General features: G+C 53.0%; 1 protein-coding gene across 3 annotated transcripts in view; it reads left to right on the top strand.

Moving 5' to 3' along the window:
* The window catches only part of LOC122547560 (uncharacterized), a 37,901-nt gene that overhangs the window by 6,756 nt on the left and 12,632 nt on the right, over window positions 1-18,513 (top strand). For all 3 annotated transcript variants that reach the window (XM_087974897.1, XM_087974899.1, XM_087974898.1), the window contains exons 5-9: window positions 2,928-3,078; window positions 4,033-4,148; window positions 5,698-5,848; window positions 8,249-8,370; window positions 16,645-16,792. In XM_087974897.1, coding sequence (XP_087831023.1) covers window positions 2,928-3,078; window positions 4,033-4,148; window positions 5,698-5,848; window positions 8,249-8,370; window positions 16,645-16,792 — 688 coding nt within the window. The remainder of the gene's footprint in view (window positions 1-2,927; window positions 3,079-4,032; window positions 4,149-5,697; window positions 5,849-8,248; window positions 8,371-16,644; window positions 16,793-18,513) is intronic.

Below are 18,513 nucleotides of genomic sequence, written 5' to 3'. Positions count from 1 at the left end.
CAGAAAGGGAAGAGCACCAGAAATATGAATGTTGCCGTTCCGTGCCAAATAGTGATGTTCCTGTGTCCCAGCAGGTAGAGAGTGACGCTCCTTTTCCCCGTGTCCCAGCAGGTAGAGAGTGACGCTCCTGTTCCCCGTGTCCCAGCAGATAGAGAGTGATGCTCCTGTTCCCCGTGTCCCAGCAGGTAGAGAGTGACGCTCCTGTTCCCCATGTCCCAGCAGGTAGAGTGACGCTCCTGTTCCCCTTGTCCCAGCAGGTAGAGTGTGACGCTCCTGTTCCCCGTGTCCCAGCAGGTAAAGTGACGCTCCTGTTCCTGTGTCCCAGCAGATAGAGAGTGACGCTCCTGTTCCTGTGTCCCAGCAGGTAGAGAGTGACGCTCCTGTTCCCCGTGTCCCAGCAGGTAGAGAGTGACGCTCCTGTTCCCCGTGTCCCAGCAGGTAGAGAGTGACGCTTCTGTTCCCCGTGTCCCAGCAGGTAGAGTGTGACGCTCCTGTTCCCCGTGTCCCAGCAGGTAGAGACTGACGCTCCTGTTCCCCGTGTCCCAGCAGGGAGAGAGTGACGCTCCTGTTCCCCATGTCCCAGCAGGTAAAGTGACGCTCCTGTTCCCCGTGTCCCTGCAGGTAGAGAGTGACGCTCCTGTTCCCCGTGTCCCAGCAGGCAGAGAGTGACGCTTCTGTTCCCCGTGTCCCAGCAGGTAGAGTGTGACGCTTCTGTTCCCCGTGTCCCAGCAGGTAGAGTGAGACGCTTCTGTTCCCCGTGTCCCAGCAGGTAGAGAGTGACGCTCCTGTTCCTGTGTCCCAGCAGGTAGTGTGTGACGCTCCTGTTCCCCGTGTCCCAGCAGGTAGTGTGTGACGCTCCTGTTCCCCGTGTCCCAGCAGGTAGTGTGTGACGCTCCTGTTCCCCGTGTCCCAGCAGGTAGAGAGTGACGCTCCTGTTCCCCGTGTCCCAGCAGGTAGAGAGTGACGCTCCTGTTCCCCGTGTCCCAGCAGGTAGAGAGTGACGCTCCTGTTCCCCGTGTCCCAGCAGGTAGAGAGTGACGCTCCTGTTCCCCGTGTCCCAGCAGGTAGAGAGTGACGCTCCTGTTCCCCGTGTCCCAGCAGGTAAAGTGACGCTCCTGTTCCTGTGTCCCAGCAGGTAGAGAGTGATGCTCCTGTTCCTGTTTCCCAGCAGGTAGAGTGTGACGCTTCTGTTCCCCGTGTCCCAGCAGGTAGAGAGTGACGCTCCTGTTCCCCATGTCCCAGCAGGTAGAGTGTGACGCTTCTGTTCCCCGTGTCACAGCAGGTAGAGTGTGACGCTTCTGTTCCCCGTGTCCCAGCAGGTAGAGAGTGACGCTCCTGTTCCTGTGTCCCAGCAGGTAGTGTGTTGACGCTCCTGTTCCCTGTGTCCCAGCAGGTAGAGAGTGACGCTCCTGTTCCTGTGTCCCAGCAGGTAGAGAGTGACGCTTCTGTTCCCCGTGTCCCAGCAGGTAGAGAGTGACGCTCCTGTTCCCCGTGTCCTAGCAGGTAGAGAGTGACGCTCCTGTTCCCCGTGTCCCAGCAGGTAGAGAGTGACGCTCCTGTTCCTGTGTCCCAGCAGGTAGTGTGTGACGCTCCTGTTCCCCGTGTCCCAGCAGGTAGAGAATGACGCTCCTGTTCCTGTGTCCCAGCAGGTAGCGAGTGACGCTCCTGTTCCCCATGTCCCAGCAGGTAGAGTGTCACGCTTCTGTTCCCCGTGTCCCAGCAGGTAGAGTGACACTCCTGTTCCTGTGTCCCAGCAGGTAGAGAGTGACGCTCCTGTTCCTGTGTCCCAGCAGGTAGTGTGTTGACGCTCCTGCTCCCCGTGTCCCAGCAGGTAGAGAGTGACGCTCCTATTCCTGTGTCCCAGCAGGTAGAGAGTGACGCTCCTGTTCCCCGTGTCCCAGCAGGTAGAGAGTGACGCTCCTGTTCCCCATGTCCCAGCAGGTAGAGAGTGACGCTCCTGTTCCCCGTGTCCCAGCAGGTAGAGTGTGACGATTCTGTTCCCCATGTCCCAGCAGGTAAAGTGACGCTCCTGTTCCTGTGTCCCAGCAGGTAGAGAGTGACGCTCCTGTTCCCGTGTCCCAGCAGGTAGAGTGTGACGCTTCTGTTCCCCGTGTCCCAGCAGGTAGCGTGTGACGCTTCTGTTCCCCGTGTCCCAGCAGGTAGAGAGTGACGCTCCTGTTCCTGTGTCCCAGCAGGTAGAGTGTGACGCTCCTGTTCCCCGTGTCCCAGCAGGTAGAGAGTGACGCTCCTGTTCCTGTGACCCAGCAGGTAGTGTGACGCTCCTGTTCCTGTGTCCCAGCAGGTAGAGAGTGACGCTCCTGTTCCTGTGTCCCAGCAGGTAGAGTGTGACGCTTCTGTTCCCCGTGTCCCAGCAGGTAGAGTGTGACGCTTCTGTTCCCCGTATCCCAGCAGGTAGAGAGTGACGCTCCTGTTCCCCGTGTCCCAGCAGGTAGAGAGTGACGCTCCTGTTCCCCGTGTCCCAGCAGGTAGAGAGTGACGCTCCTGTTCCCCGTGTCCCAGCAGGTAGAGAGTGACACTCCTGTTCCCCGTGTCCCAGCAGGTAGAGAGAGACGCTCCTGTTCCCCGTGTCCCAGCAGGTAGAGAGTGACGCTCCTGTTCCCCGTGTCCCAGCAGGTAGAGAGTGACGCTCCTGTTCCCCGTGTCCCAGCAGGTAGAGAGTGACACTCCTGTTCCCCGTGTCCCAGCAGGTAGAGAGAGACGCTCCTCTTCCCCGTGTCCCAGCAAGTAGTGTGTGACGCTCCTGTTCCCCGTGTCCCAGCAGGTAGAGTGTGACGCTCCTGTTCCCCGTGTCCCAGCAGGTAGAGTGTGACGCTCCTGTTCCCCGTGTCCCAGCAGGTAGAGTGTGACGCTCCTGTTCCCCGTGTCCCAGCAGGTAGAGTGTGACGCTCCTGTTCCCTGTTTCCCAGCAGGTAGAGAGTGAGGTTTCTCCTCTCCATTACCAACAGGCCGAGAGTGACAGCAGCTGTGAGCCCTTTTCTGGGTGCGAGGCGTCTCCTCCTGAAGAATCGTGCCTTGAAAATACCTCCTTGCCGTGGAGACTGCAGGCCCGCGACCGAGGTAGGGAGTGAGTGTTCTTTGCCTGAGCTGGGCAGGTTTGGGAGCGTGGATGGTGGTGTGGGGCTGGGTGGCGGGGATGGAGGTGGGGGGGGAAGGGAAGACAGCTGGCAAGTATGGGTGAGTTTCAGACTGGGCTGAGCTGGGTCAATGCCGACGTGGACTCTCTGGATCCTGACCTCTGTGCTTTGGATACCATGCCCATAGTGTGGATGGCATCAGAGGAAGGCAGTAAGGCGAGGGGTCCTGATGAGGCCGTGTGCAGTGTCTCAGTGGGTCTGTCTGTGGCGATCTGTCCCAGCGAGAGTGGCAGAGTCCAGCAGCTGGGCCGACAGTGACACAGTTGTGCAGGACATGGTTTTTAAGGGTAGAGACGGCGGACGGGGCAGCGGAATGGAATCCAACGTGGACACGGAACAGTATCGGGACGGGGAGCGACAGAAGAATGGACAGAAGTGCTGCTTCAGCAGGCACCAAACTGGGCAGCAGCAGAACCTCACAACCTCGGGACTGTTAGCGGAGCCATGTGTCAGTTTGAGGGAGGGAAGGCCGCCAGTGGAGGAGGTGACAGAGGGTCAGGCAGAGAGTGGACAGGGCTTCCTCGAGGGAGGAGATGCTGCCAGCAATAATTGAGAGCAGTCAGTGAGGAGCGTTCCTGAGAGTGAGGGAGTGTTCGTGTTGGGGTGAGAAGATCTCTCAAGGAGAAGGGTGGTGTTAGGGTGAAGTGTTTTCAGGAGTCTTTCTGTCAGTGTGTGTGTGTGTCTCTCTCTGTGTCTCACTCTGTGTGTGTGTGTCTCTGTATATGTGTGTGTCTCTCTCTCTCTCTGCATTTTTTTCTCTGTGTGTGTCTCTCTCTGTGCTTCTCTGTCTCTCTCTCTCTCTCCCTGCGACTCTCTGTCATCTCTCGCTCTTTCTGTCCTTCTGCGCTGACCGGTGTTTACTGGACTCTGTTCCCAGAGAGGCCATCACTCACAGTTGACCTGAGCACAGTGAAGCTGGAGGAGAGTGGGAGCGCTGGAATGGAGAGCTCCCAGCCCAGCTCCCCCAGCAGGGATGTGGAGACATTGCACCAGGTGAGGAACAAGGAAGATGCTGCATTCAGAAGAGCTGGGGATCTATCACAGGGCTGAAGGGGGACGGGGAGGGTCCTGAAGGGACTGACAATCTGGTTTGCCAGTATACAGGGAACAAAGTGACCTGGTCACAATACAGATCGGGAATCACAGGTTCAAACTGTGACACGATATCTGAGAAAATGTACATTTGGTGGTTCAATAAGGAACTGGAAGCTGGTCTCGGTCATGGGACCGTGACAACTGTCATCGATTGTGGTTTACAGACAACTCCTCCTCACACCCCCATCATCTGGTTTACTAATGCCCCTTTTAACAGAGGAAATGTGCCCTTCTTGCCCAGTATGGGCCTCAGCATCACTCCAGCCTCCCAAAGCTTTTCCGAAAGTTTGATTCTTGAATTCAGTCCCGATGAGCACAAAGCTTCAGATCCCTTTGTAGCAGTGGTTAAATAGGTAGTGAGTGACGCTCCTTTTCCCCTTTCCCAGCAGGTCGGGAGTGACTGTCTTATTCCCCTTTCCCAGCAGGTAGAGAGTGACGCTCCTGTTCCCCGTGTCCCAGCAGATAGAGAGTGATTCTCCTGTTCCCGTTGCCCAACAGGTAGAGAGTGATGCTCCTGTTCCCTGTGTCCCAGCAGGTAGAGAGTGACACTCCTGTTCCCTGTGTCCCAGCAGGTAGAGAGTGACACTCCTGTTCCCTGTGTCCCAGCAGGTAGAGAGTGACACTCCTGTTCCCTGTGTCCCAGCAGGTAGAGAGTGACACTCCTGTTCCCTGTGTCCCAGTAGGTAGAGAGTAACTCTCCTGTTCCCTGTGTCCCAGCAGGTAGAGAGTGACGCTCCTGTTCCCTGTGTCCCAGCAGGTAATGGGTGACGCACCTTAATCCTGTGTCCCAGCAGGTAGAGAGTGACACTCCTGTTCCCCGTGTCCCAGCAGGTAGAGAGTGATGCTCCTGTTCCCCGTGTCCCAGCAGGTAGAGAGTGACGCTCCTGTTCCTCGTGTCCCAGCAGGTAGAGAGTGACGCTCCTGTTCCCCGTGTCCCAACAGGTAGAGAATGATGCTCCTGTTCCCCGTGTCCCAGCAGGTAGAGAGTGACGCTCCTGTTCACTGTGTCCCAGTAGGTAGAGAGTGATACTCCTGTTCCCTGTGTCCCAGCAGGTAGAGAGTGACGCTCCTGTTCCCTGTGTCCCAGCAGGTAATGGGTGATGCACCTTAATCCTTTGTCCCAGCAGGTAGAGAGTGATGCTCCTGTTCCCCGTGTCCCAGCAAGTAGAGAGTGACTCTCCTGTTCCCTGTGTCCCAGCAGGTAGAGAGAGAGATGCTCCTGTTCCCCGTGTCCCAGCAGGTAGAGAGTGACGCTCCTGTTCCCTGTGTCCCAGCAGGTAGAGAGTGACGCTCCTGTTCCCCGTGTCCCAGCAGGTAGAGAGTGACGCTCCTGTTCCCCGTGTCCCAGCAGGTAGAGAGTGACGCTCCTGTTCCCCGTGTCCCAGCAGGTAGAGAGTGATATTTCACTTTACCAGCAGAAAGTGACATCCCCCTTCTCCTTTCCCAGCAGGTAAAAAGTGAAGGTCCAGCTCCCACTTCCCAGCAGGTGGAGAGTGATAGCGGCTGTGATCCCAGTTCTGACACCGAAAGGTCTATTCCCAAGGAATGTTCTGTTGGAAGCATCTTGCCAGACCCAGAATTGGAGCCCTGTGTGGAAGGTAGAGTCTGTAAGGAGGAAGTGGGCAGGATTAGGACTGAGGTGAACGCTGTGCCCTTATTGAAGAAGGGCAGCAAAGAAAAGCCTGGGAACTACAGGCCAGTCAGCCTAACATCTGTGGTAGACAAGTTACTGGAGAAGATGCTGAAGGATAAGATATCCATGCATTTGGAAAGACAGGGTTTGATTAGGAGTAGTCAGCACGGCTTTGTGTGTGGGAGATCATGCCTCACAAATTTGTTCGAGTTCTTTGATGAAGTGACCAGGAAGGTTGACCAGGGCAGGGTGGTAGATGTCGTCTATGTGGATCTCAGTAAGGATTTTGATAAGGTTCCACATGGTAGGCTGCTCTGGAAGGTTAGATCGCATGGAATCCAGGGTGACCGAGCAAACTGGATACACGATTGGCTCGATGGTAGGAAGCTGGTCGGACTGGAGGCCTGTGACTAGTGGAGTCCCTCAGGGGTCGGTGCTGGGCCCATTACTGTTTGTTATCTGGATCAATGATTTGGGATGTACAAGGATTGATGAGTAAGTTTGCTGATGACACTGAAATAGGAGGGATCATGGAGAATGAGGAAGGTCCTCAGGAATTGCAGCAGGACCTTGGTCAGCTGGGGTAGTGGGCTGAGAAATGGCAAAGGGAGTTTAATATCAATAAGTGTGAGGGCTCGCATTTTGGAAAGGCAAATCAAGGCAGGAGTTTTATGGTCACGAGTGGAACAGAGGGACCTTGGAGTTCAGGTGTACAGTTCTCTGAAAGTGGAGTCCCAGGTAGACAGGGCAGTGAAGAAGGCTTTTGGCAAACTGGCCTTCATCAGTCAGGGCAATGAGTATAGAAGTTGGGAAGTTCTGTTGCAGTTCTACAGGACGTTGGTGAGGCCGCACTCGGCAGTATTGTGTTCACTTTTGGTCACCTTGTTATAGGAAGGATGTTATTAAACTGGAAAGAGTGCAGACAAAATTTACAAGGATGTTGCCAGGACTCAACGGTCTGAGCTACAGGGAGAGGTTGGGCACATGAGGACTTTTTTCTTTAGAGCGTAGGAGAGTGAGGGGGACCTTACAGACGTGTATAAGATCATGAGAGGCATGGAGAGGGTGAATGCACTCAGTCTTTTTCCCAGGGTTGGGGAATCGAGGCATCAGTTGAAGGTTAGAGGGGAAAGAATAAAAGGGAACCTGAGGGGCAACTTTTTTACACAGAGGGTGGTACGCATATGGAGGTGGTTGAGGCGGGTACATTAACAGCATTTAAAAGGACATTTGGACAAATACATGGATCGGAAAGGATTAGAAGGATATGGGCCAAGTGCAGAGAAATGGGGTTAGTGTCGATGGAGATTTTGGTCAGCACGGACCAGATTGGGCTGAATGGCCTGCTCTCCGTGCTGCAGGACTCTGTGACTGAAGTATCATTGAGACTCCAAGTACTTGGTGTTAGCGGCTGGACTCACTGCAAATATCTAATCCCCCCCCTCCCCCGCACACACTATCTATTCTAAAAGGCCACATTCCCTGCCCCCCTCTGTCCCTGTCCAATGGGAGCCTGTGCCCCACCCCCCATCCCAGTCCCATGGGACCCCGCCCCCCCCTCTGTCCCAGTCCCACGGGGCCCCACCCCCCTCTGTCCCAGTCCCACGGGGCCTCGCCCCCCCCTCTGTCCCAGTCCCATGGGGCCTCGCCCCCCCCCCTCTGTCCCAGTCCCACGGGCCCCACCTCCCTCTCTGTCCCAGTCCCAAGGGGCCCCGCCCCCCTCTGTCCCAGTCCCACGGGCCCCGCCCCCCCCGTCCCAGTCCCATGGGGCCCCGCCCCCAGTCCCAGTCTGATGGGACCCCACCCTCCTCCTCTCTATACAGGCAGGTTTCCGGATCTGGCCCAGGGCCCTATCAGTGAGGGTGCGGACTCGGTCTGGCTTAGCTAGACCCCTGCTGGTCTCCACTGCTTCCCTCAAGTCCCATTCTTCTCCCACCCAGCTCGCCTGCCCTCTTTTGGGGACACGAGAGTCATCTGTGGCCCGAGCGTTGTTATTGTGTTCTGTGACGAACGTATCTGCCTGAAAGGACCGCAGGCTTTCGTCTGGCTGTCTTGGTCCTGCAGTTCAGTTCAGGACAGGGCCAGTTGGCGTGTCCTGTGGTCAATGAGCTCTGAAGGTTCAGGGAGATGATGGACGTAAGGTCAGCAAGGTAGGGGCTGTGTCGGGAAGGAGCTGTGGGATGAGGGAGGCTATTGTCAGCTGGATGGGGTTTCTCCCCAGCAGAGGGAGGATTTCAATGGGCACGCGTTTTATTGGTCAGGGTATGTGTTGTTTTGTGAAGGGATGATTTTTCTTTCATGTTTTCTCTATGAAGCGTTGACTCTGTGCACTCTGACCTGTTGTTTTCTACACTCTTGTCGACAGTGAGGACATGGTCTGACTCTGAACCAAGCGTAAAGATAGAGGAGGGGAGCAAGAGTGGCAGTGGTGGAGAGAAGGACATGCTTCCCCTCACCACCAGCGGGCAACTGGGAATGTTGGAGCAGGTGAGGTGTTACGGGGGAATGAGGAATGAAGAGAGCCATGCTCCTGTTCACATTCCCCAGCAGGTAGCGAGTGACACTCCTGTTCCCCGTGTCCCAGCAGGTAGAGAATGATGCTCCTGTTGCCCATATCCCAGGTAGAGAGTGATGCTCCTGTCCCTGATCCCCAGCAGGTAGAGAATGATGCTCCTGTTCCCCGTGTCCCAGCAGGTAGAGAGTGACGCTCCTGTTCCCTGTGTCCCAGCAGGTAGAGAGTGACGCTCCTGTTCCCTGTGTCCCAGCAGGTAGAGAGTGACGCTCCTGTTCCCTGTGTCCCAGCAGGTAGAGAGTGACGCTCCTGTTCCCCGTGTCCCAGCAGGTAGAGAGCGACGTTCCTGTTCCCCGTGTCCAGCAGGTAGAGAGCGACGTTCCTGTTCCCCGTGTCCCAGCAGGTAGAGAGTGACGCTCCTGTTCCCTGTGTCCCAGCAGGTAGAGAGCAACGTTCCTGTTCCCCGTGTCCCAGCAGGTAGAGAGTGACGCTCCTGTTCCCCGTGTCCCAGCAGGTAGAGAGTGACGCTCCTGTTCCCCGTGTCCCAGCAGGTAGAGAGTGACGCTCCTGTTCCCCGTGTCCCAGCAGGTAGAGAGTGACGCTCCTGTTCCCCATGTCCCAGCAGGTAGAGAGTGACACTCCTGTTCCCCATGTCCAAGCAGGTAGAGAGTGACGCTCCTGTTCCCTGTGTCCCAGCAGGTAGAGAGTGACACTCCTGTTCCCCATGTCCCAGCAGGTAGAGAGTGACGCTCCTGTTCCCTGTGTCCCAGCAGGTAGAGAGTGACACTCCTGTTCCCCATGTCCCAGCAGGTAGAGAGTGACGCTCCTGTTCCCTGTGTCCCAGCAGGTAGAGAGTGACGCTCCTGTTCCCTGTGTCCCAGCAGGTAGAGAGTGACACTCCTGTTCCCCATGTCCCAGCAGGTAGAGAGTGACGCTCCTGTTCCCTGTGTCCCAGCAGGTAGAGAGTGACGCTCCTGTTCCCTGTGTCCCAGCAGGTAGAGAGTGACGCTCCTGTTCCCTGTGTCCCAGCAGGTAGAGAGTGACGCTCCTGTTCCCTGTGTCCCAGCAGGTAGAGAGTGACACTCCTGTGAACCTAGGATCAGAGAAATCTGCTGTTCATGTCGTGGGGCCTCCATCCAATTCCAGTCCCACAGTCACGTGCGGGACTCCTGTCTGCCCTGTCGGCTACTGGGGATGGCCCCAGTGGTGACAGCCACTTCTGACGAACAAATAACATCATTCTCTTGTATATAACTGCCTGAAAGGTCTTGACATCATCCACATCATCCCTTAATTTTCTGAATAACGGAGACGTGGCTTCAAGTGGACAGGGCCTGGGAACTGAATATTCAAGGCTACACGTGCTATTGTAAGGACAGGCTGACGGGCTGAGGGGGTGGGGTGGCCCTGTTGGTAAAGAATGATATTCAGTCCCTTGCGCGGGGGGACCTAGAATCCGGGGATGTAGAGTCAGTGTGGATAGAGCTGAGAAATTCTAAGGGTAGAACGACCCTCATGGGAGTTATCTACAGGCCCCCAAACAGTAGTCTGGGTGTAGAATGTAAGTTGAATAAGGAGCTGAAATTGGGATTTCAACATGCAGGTCGACTGGGAGAATCAGGATGGTACTGGACCCCAAGAAAGAGACTTTGTGGAGTGCCTCCGAGATGGATTCTTAGAGCAGCTGGTGCTGGAGCCTACCAGGGAGAAGGCAATTCTGGATCGGGTATTGTGTAACGACCCAGAATTGATCAGGGACCTCGAAGTGAAGGAGCCATTGGGATGTAGTGACCATAATACAATAAGGTTCAATCTGCAATTTGGGAGGGAGAGGGAGAGGGTACAATCGGAAGTGACAATATTTCAGTTGAATAAAGGGAACTATGGATCTATGAGGGAGGAGCTGGCCAAAGTTCAATGGTGCAATACCTTAGCAGGGATGACAGTGGAGGAACAATGGCAGATATTTCTGTGCATTATGCAGAAGATGCAGGATCAGTTCATTCCAAAAAGGAAGAAAGATCCTAAGGGGAGGCAGGGGTGGCCGTGGCTGACGAGGGAAATTAAGAAACATATAAAGTTAAAAGAGAAAAAGTATAACGTAGCAAAGATAAGTGGGAAAACGGAGGACTGGGAAGCTTTTAAAGAACAACAGAAGTTACTAAGAAGGAAATACACAGAAAAAAATGAGGTACGAAGGTAAACTGGCCAAAAATATAAAGGAGGATAGTAAAAGCTTTTTTAGGTATATGAAAGGCAAAAAAATGGTTAAGACTAAAATTGAGCCCTTGAAGACAGAAACAGGGGAATTTATTACGGGGAACAAAGAAATGGCAGAAGAGTTGAATTGGTACTTCAGATCTGTGTTCACTGGGGAAGACACAAACAATCTCCCTGAGGTAACAGTGGCTGAAGGACCTGAACTGAAGGGAATTTATATTTGCCAGGATTGGTGTTGGAGAGACTGTTAGGGTTGAAAGCTGATAAGTCCCCAGGACATGATGGTCTACATCCCAGGGTACTGAAGGAGGTGGCTCGAGAAATCGTGGATGCGTTGGTGATTATTTTCCAATGTTCTATAGATTCAGGATCAGTTCCTGCGGATTGGAGGGTGACTAATGTTGTCCCACGTTTTAAGAAAGGAGGGAGAGAGAAAGCAGGGAATTGTAGACCAGTGGTGGGAAAGATGCTGGAGTCAATTATAAAGGATGAAATTACGAAACATTTGGATAGCAGTAACAGGATAGGTCAGAGTCAGCATGGATTTATGAAGAGGAAATCATGCTTGACTAATCTTCTGGAATTTTTTGAGGATGTAACTCTGAAGATGGACAAGGGAGAACCAGTAGCTGTAGTGTACCTGGACTTTCAGAAAGCTTTTGATAAAGTCCCACATAGGAGGTTAGTGAGCAAAATTAGGAAACATGGTACTGGGGGCAAAATACTGACTTGGATTGAAAATTGGTTGGCTGACAGGAAACAAAGAGTAGTGATAAACGGCTCCCTTTTGGAATGGCGACGGTGACAGTGGGGTACCGCAGGGATCAGTGCTGGGACCGCAGCTTTTTACAATGTACATTAATGATATAGCTGTATGTATTGAGGTATGTAGGGAAGAGGTGTTGGAAATTCTGGAAAGGGTGAAAACAGATAAGTCCCCTGGGCCTGATGGCATTTATCCTAGGATTCACTGGGAAGCAAGGGAAGAGATTGTAGAGCCATTGGCCTTGATTTTTATGTCCTCGTTGTCTACAGGAATAGTGCCAGAAGACTGGAGGATAGCAAATGTGGTTCCCTTGTTCAAAAAGGGGAGTAGCGATAACCCTAGTAACTATAGGCCGGTGAGTCTCACTTCTGTTGTGGGCAAAATCTTAGAGAGAATTGTAAGGGATAGGATTTATGAACATCTGGATAGGAATAATGTGATCAAGGATAGTCAGCATGGTTTTGTGAAAGGTAGGTCGTGCCTCACAAACCTTATTGAATTCTTTGAGAAGGTGATTAAGGAGGTAGACGAGGGTAAAGCGGTAGATGTGGTGTATATGGATTTTAGTAAGGCGTTTGATAAGGTTCCCCATGGTAGGCTACTGCAAAACATACGGAGGTATGGCACTGAGGGTGAGTTGGAGGTTTGGATTAGGAATTGGCTGTCTGGAAGAAGGCAGACGGTAGTAGTTGATGGTAAAGGTTCATCTTGGAGTGCAGTTACTAGCGGTGTTCCGCAAGGATCTGTTTTGGGACCATTGCTGTTTGTCATTTTTATAAATGACCTGGAGGAGGGGTTAGAAGGTTGGGTGAGCAAGTTTGCGGATGATACGAAAGTCGGTGGAGTTGTTGACAGTGAGGAAGGATGTGGCAGGTTACAGCGGGATATCGATAAGCTGCAGAGCTGGGCAGAAAGGTGGCAAATGGAGTTCAATGTAGGTAAGTGTGAGGTGATTCACTTTGGTAAGAGTAACAAAAAGATGGGGTACTGGGCTAATGGTCGGATACTTGGTAGTGTGGATGAGCAGAGGGATCTTGGTGTCCATGTACCCAGATCTCTGAAAGTTGCCACCCAGGTAAATAGTGCTGTGAAGAAGGCATATGGCGTACTGGCTTTTATTGGTAGAGGAATTGAGTTCCGGAGTCCTGAGGTCATGTTGCAGTTGTATAAGACTCTGGTGCGGCCGCATCTGGAGTATTGTGTGCAGTTTTGGTCGCCATACTATAGGAAGGATGTGGAGGCACTGGAACGGGTGCAGAGGAGGTTTACCAGGATGTTGCCTGGTATGGTAGGAAGATCGTATGAGGAAAGGCTGAGGCACTTGGGGCTGTTTTCATTGGAGAAAAGAAGGTTTAGGGGTGACTTGATAGAGGTGTACAAGATGATTCGGGGTTTAGATAGGGTTGACCATGAGAACCTTTTTCCACGTATGGAGTCAGCTATTACGAGGGGGCATAGCTTTAAATTAAGGGGTGGTAGGTATAGGACAGATGTTAGGGGTAGGTTCTTTACTCAGCGAGTCGTGAGTTCATGGAATGCCCTGCCAGTAGCAGTGGTAGACTCTCCCTCTTTATGGGCATTTAAATGGGCATTGGATAGGCATATGGAGGATAGTGGGCTAGTGTAGGTTAGGTGGGCTTGGATCGGCGCAACTTCGAGGGCCAAAGGGCCTGTACTGCGCTGTATTTTTCTATGTTCTATGATATTAAAAGTAATATTAGCAAATTTGCTGATGATACAAAGCTGGGTGGCAGGGTGAAATGTGAGGAGGATGTTAGGAGAGAGATTACAGGGTGACCTGGCCAGGTTAGGTGAGTGGTCAGATGCAGTTTAATGTGGATAAATGTGTGGTTATCCACTTTGGTGGCAAGAACAGGAAGGCAGATTACTACCTAAATGGAGTCAAGTTAGGTAAAGGGGCAGTACAAAGAGATCTGGGTGTTCTTGTACACCAGTCAATGAAGGTAAGCATGCAGGTACAGCAGATAGTGAAGAAGGCTAATAGCATGCTTGACTTCATAACAAGAAGAATTGAGTATCGAAGCAAAGAGGTTCTTCTGCAGCTGTACAGGGCCCTGGTGAGACCACACCTGGAGTACTGTGTGCAGTTTTGGTCTCCAAATTTGAGGAGACATTCTGGCTATTGAAGGAGTGCAGCGTAGATTCACGAGGTCAATTCCTGGAATGGCGGGACTATCTTATGTTGAAAGACTGGACTTGTATACCCTTGAGTTTAGAAGACTGAGAGGGGATCTGATTGAGACATATAAGATTATGAAAGGATTGGACACTCTGGCAGCAGGAAACATGTTTCCGCTGATGGGTGAGTGCCGAACCAGAGGACACAGCTTAAAAATACGGGGTAGACCATTTAGGACAGAGATGAGGAGAAACTTCGTCACCCAGAGAATAGTGGCTGTGTGGAATGCTCTGCCCCAGAGGGCAGTGGAGGCCCACTCTCTAGATACTTTCAAGAAAGAGTTAGATAGAGCTCTTAAGGATAGTGGAATCAAGGGTTATGGGAATAAGTCAGGAACAGGATACTGATAGAGGATGATCAGCCATGATCATAATGAATGGTGGTGCTGGCTCGAAGGGCAGAATGGCCTACTCCTGCATCAATTGTCTATTGAACTCCAGTCGGAACAAGCCTGGTCTGTCCATTCCTGGTAAACCTCCTCTTTCCTTCAATAGGAAATCCACTCCACCCCCAGTATTCGATAGTGTCATCGCTGCCCTGTAGTGAAGTGTGCCATCCTTTTGTTCATATTCAGTTCTTCTTCTTTGCAATAGTGGATAGCATCCCATTCGCCGCCTTGATGACGTGCTGGCCCTGGGTTTACTGACCCTCTGTGACCTCAGTCTCCTTGCACCTCGGAATTTCCGACAATTGTTCTCCATTTAATTTCGGCTGATTTCTTGTATTGTTGGGGCCAAAGGGACAACTTCACATTCTCCCGTGTTGTGCTCTGATCTGCCAAACGTTTGTGCCTTTGCTCAGCGTACCCCTCTTTCTCCATCTGCAGCCTCCCGGTGTCCTCTTCGTCACACTCTTTTTCCCGTCTAACCTGAGAGTTACTTGCGAATTTAGCTCCCATTGCCTTCACAACCCACCACGTCCACTTCCAGGTAATTGATATCAAACTGTTCAGAGGCCTGTGGGACTCCCCTCATTACATCCTGCCAGTCAGCCATTTATGGATCCTGTCCAGCAGCCAGGCAGCCTTCTGCGTGTGCTGCTTATGGACTTGTATTTCTCCGCAGTGCCACCTTATCACACGCAGCCTGGAAATCTCCTGAACCAAGGGCGTCTCAGAGCACCGTGCAAAATGCCATCCTTGGCTAACAGTTCTGCCCCTTGACCCAGCTACCTAGTTTCTCTCCGGCGCCACGTACCCCTCAATATTCAGGGCTCAATCCTTATTGTCCAACAGCCACGTCACTCTAATGGTGAAATTGACTTCAGCATGAATCACCAGTTTGTTCAGTTTGTTGTGAATGCGATGTGCGTTCAGATACGGAGCCTTCGGTTCTGTCTTTTTGTTTTGTTGTCTTCGTAACACCTCACCTTGACCGTCGGTGCTTTCTTAGATTTACTATCTTGCTGCCCCTTCCCTCAGACCCTCAGTTCCTGTCTCGCTATTGTCCTCTTTTAGAGTCTTAGAGATGTACAGCACAGAAACAGACACTTCGGTCCAACCCGTCCATGCCGACCCAGATATCCCTAACCTAATCTAGTCCCACCTGCCAGCACCCGGCCCGTATCCCTCCAAACCCTTCCTATTCATATACCCATCCAAATGCCTCTTAAATGTTGCAATTGTACCAGCCTCCACCACATCCTCTGGCAGCTCATTCCATACACGTATCACCCTCTGTGTGAAAAAGTTGCCCCTTGGGTCTCTTTTATATCTTTCCCCTCTCACCCTAAACCTATGCCCTCTAGTTCTGGACTCCCTCACCCCAGGGAAAAGACCTTGTCTGTTTACCCTATCCATGCCCCTCAGAATTTTGTAAACCTCTGTAAGGTCACCCCTCAGCCTCCGACGCTCCAGGGAAAACAGCCACAGCCTTTTTAGCCTCCTTGTCTCTACAGTCTGTTCAATCACATCTTTTCCATGTTTTATCCCTCGCCCACACCAGCCTCCGAGGGCCCCTCTGCACGTCTCTCCAGTTTTACGCGCCCTCTGCCAATTGGCCCGCAGCTCAGGTCAGGCTCCGGAGCTTTTAAAGTTCTCTTTTTTTTAACTCAGTTCCCAGCTCCTCACGCTCTGCTGGTGATGTCTCTGCCCTCATTCTGCACATGCTACCAGCACTTACCCAGGCCACGACCGCTGGGCTCTCATCTCGCTGACATTCTGTCCCGGCTGTGAGCAGACGTCCTTAATTCTGGCCCCTGTCTTCCCATCAACCCACCCTCTCCTCCCGGCACCTTCGCCTCATACCATTTGAAGCACAAATCCTGTGCTCACACCTTCCCATCCTCACCTCTGTCCAAGGCCCCAAAGGAACCTTCCACATCCAGCAGAGATTTATCTGCACCTCCACACACATCGTCTACTGTGTCCCTCGCTCTCGATGCGGTCTCCTCCATATCGGGGAGACAGGACACCAAGTTGCGGAATGTTTCAGAGAACATCTCTGGGACACCCGCACCAACCAACCCCACCGCCCCATGGTCGAACACTTCAACTCCCCCTCCCACTCCGCCAAGGACGTGCAGGTCCTGGGCCTCCTCCATCGCCACTCCCTCACCACCCGATGCCTGGAGGAAGAATGCCTCACCTTCTGCCTCCGGACCATCGAACCACACGGCATCAATGTGGATTTCACCAGTTTCCTCATTTTCCCTGCTCCCCCACCTCATCCCAGGTCCGACTGTCCAACTCGACATCGCCCTCTTGACCTGTCCATCTTCCTTCCCCTGTCTATCTTCCTTCCCACCCATCCGCTCCATCCTCCTCTCATACCGATCACCTTCACCTCCATCTACCTGTGACATTCCCAGCTACCTCCCCCCCCCCCCCCCACCTCCAATCTACCTCTCAACTCCCTTTTCCCACCCCCACCTCCCCCACCTCACATTGCTGATGAAGGGCTTATGCCCGAAATGTTGATTCTCCTGCCCCTCAGATGCTACCTGACCTGCTGTGCTTTTCCAGCGCCACACTTTTCGACACCGTCTGGTCTCTCGCTCTTTGCTCTGGGGGATAAGGCCTACCCGCTGTTTCTGTGCTAACGCCTGCGTTCCTTGTTCCACCAGGCACCGGGCAACAGGCCAACCCGTGATTCCACAAGGGCGGAGGTAGACAGCAACGGCGAGCCCCGCTCTGGCTCCGAGGTGTCTGCTCAAGAGAAAGGCCCCAACGGGGCCCCCCGGATGGAGTGCAGCCCGACGCCCAGTGCTGAAGGTAGGGCATGGCCGGCAGTGGTTCCAGAAGCCGGGGCTTGGGAGAAGGCTGACGCCTTCCTGCCTGATCCTGCCCGCTGACCTCCAGGCAACAGGTCACAGGCGGGTAAGGGTGCCCTGTGCCCCCTCTGAGCCAGGCAAGCCCAGGGTCAAAGAGGCACCAGGAGTGTTGGGCAGCGTCCTGCAGGCCTCACCAAGACCATAGCGAGGGTCCGGACGCAATAGGACCGGGAGTGTATGGAGCAGCTGTAGGCTATTCAGCCCATCGAGTCCGCTCCTCCATTCTCTCATCATCCTCAATTCCCACTTTCCTGCCTTTTTGCCCCATAACCCTTGATTCCTTTCCTGATTTAAAAATCTCTCCGCCTCAGCGTTGAATACCCTCCATGCCCCAGCCCTCCATTCCCCTTCCTGGTTAAATCTCTGTCTCAGCCTTGAATACCCTCAATGCCCCAACCCTCCATTCCCCTTCCTGGTTAAATCTCTCTCTGTCTCAGCCTTGAATACCCTCAATGCCCCGGCCCTCCATTCCCCTTCCTGGTTAAATCTCTGTCTGTCACAGCCTTGAATACCCTCAATGCCCCAGCCCTCCATTCCCCTTCCTGGTTAAATCTCTGTCTGTCTCAGCCTTGAATACCCTCCATCCCCCTTCCTGGTTAAATCTCTGTCTCAGCCTTGTATACCCTCAATGCCCCAGCCCTCCATTCCCCTTCCTGGTTAAATCTCTGTCACAGCCTTGTATACCCTCAATGCCCCAGCCCTCCATTCCCCTTCCTGCTTAAATCTCTCTCTGTCTCAGTCTTGAATACTCTCAATGTCCCAGCCCTCCATTCCCCTTCATGGTGTGGGCGGCACAGTGGTTAGCACTGCTGCCTCACAGCGCCAGAGACCTGGGTTCAATTCCCGCCTCAGGTGACTGACTGTGTGGAGTTTGCACGTTCTCCCCGTGTCTGCATGGGTTTCCTCCAGGTGCACCGGTTTCCTCCCACAGTCCAAAGATGTGCAGGTCAGGTGAATTGGCCATGCTAAATTGCCCAGAGTGTTAGGTAAGGGGTAAATGTAGGGGTATGGGTGGGTTGCGCTTCGGCGGGGCGGTGTGGACTTGTTGGGCCGAAGGGCCTGTTTCCACACTGTAAGTAATCTAATCTAATCTAATCTAATCTCTCTCATTGGCCATGCTAAATTACCCATAGTGCTCTGGGATGTGTAGGTTAGGGTGGATTGGCCGTGCTAAATTACCCATAGTGCCCAGGGATGTGCAGGTTATGGTGGATTGGCCGTGCTAAATTACCCATAGTGCCCAGGGATGTGCAGGTTATGGTGGATTGGCCATGCTAAATTACCTATAGTGCTCTGGGATGTGTAGCTGTGTTGTATTAGTCCTGGGTAATATAAAGTAATAGGTTAGGAGAATGGGTCTTGGTAGATTACTGTTCAGAGGGTCAGTATGGACCTGTTGGGCAAAGTGTCCAGTTTCCACGCTATAGGGATTCTATGAAATCTTTTCCAAACTCTCAAGTTTAACTATCGCTGAGGGACCAGAATTGCACACAGTATTCCAAAAGTGACGTCACCAATGTCCCCTACAGCTGCAACATGACCTCCCAACTCCTATACTCAGTGATTCCTGAAGAAGGGCTCATGCCCGAAACGTCGATTCTCCTGCTCCTTGGATGCTGCCTGACCTGCTGCGCTTTTCCAGCAACACATTTTCAGCTCCTA

The sequence above is a fragment of the Chiloscyllium plagiosum genome, unplaced genomic scaffold, assembly GCF_037043375.1.
Source record: "Chiloscyllium plagiosum isolate Xiang-an unplaced genomic scaffold, Cpla_swu_hap1 HiC_scaffold_27, whole genome shotgun sequence".
Lineage (NCBI taxonomy): Eukaryota > Metazoa > Chordata > Chondrichthyes > Orectolobiformes > Hemiscylliidae > Chiloscyllium > Chiloscyllium plagiosum.
Note: the sequence above shows the minus strand (reverse complement) of the source record. Positions and strands in the feature narration are given on the sequence as shown.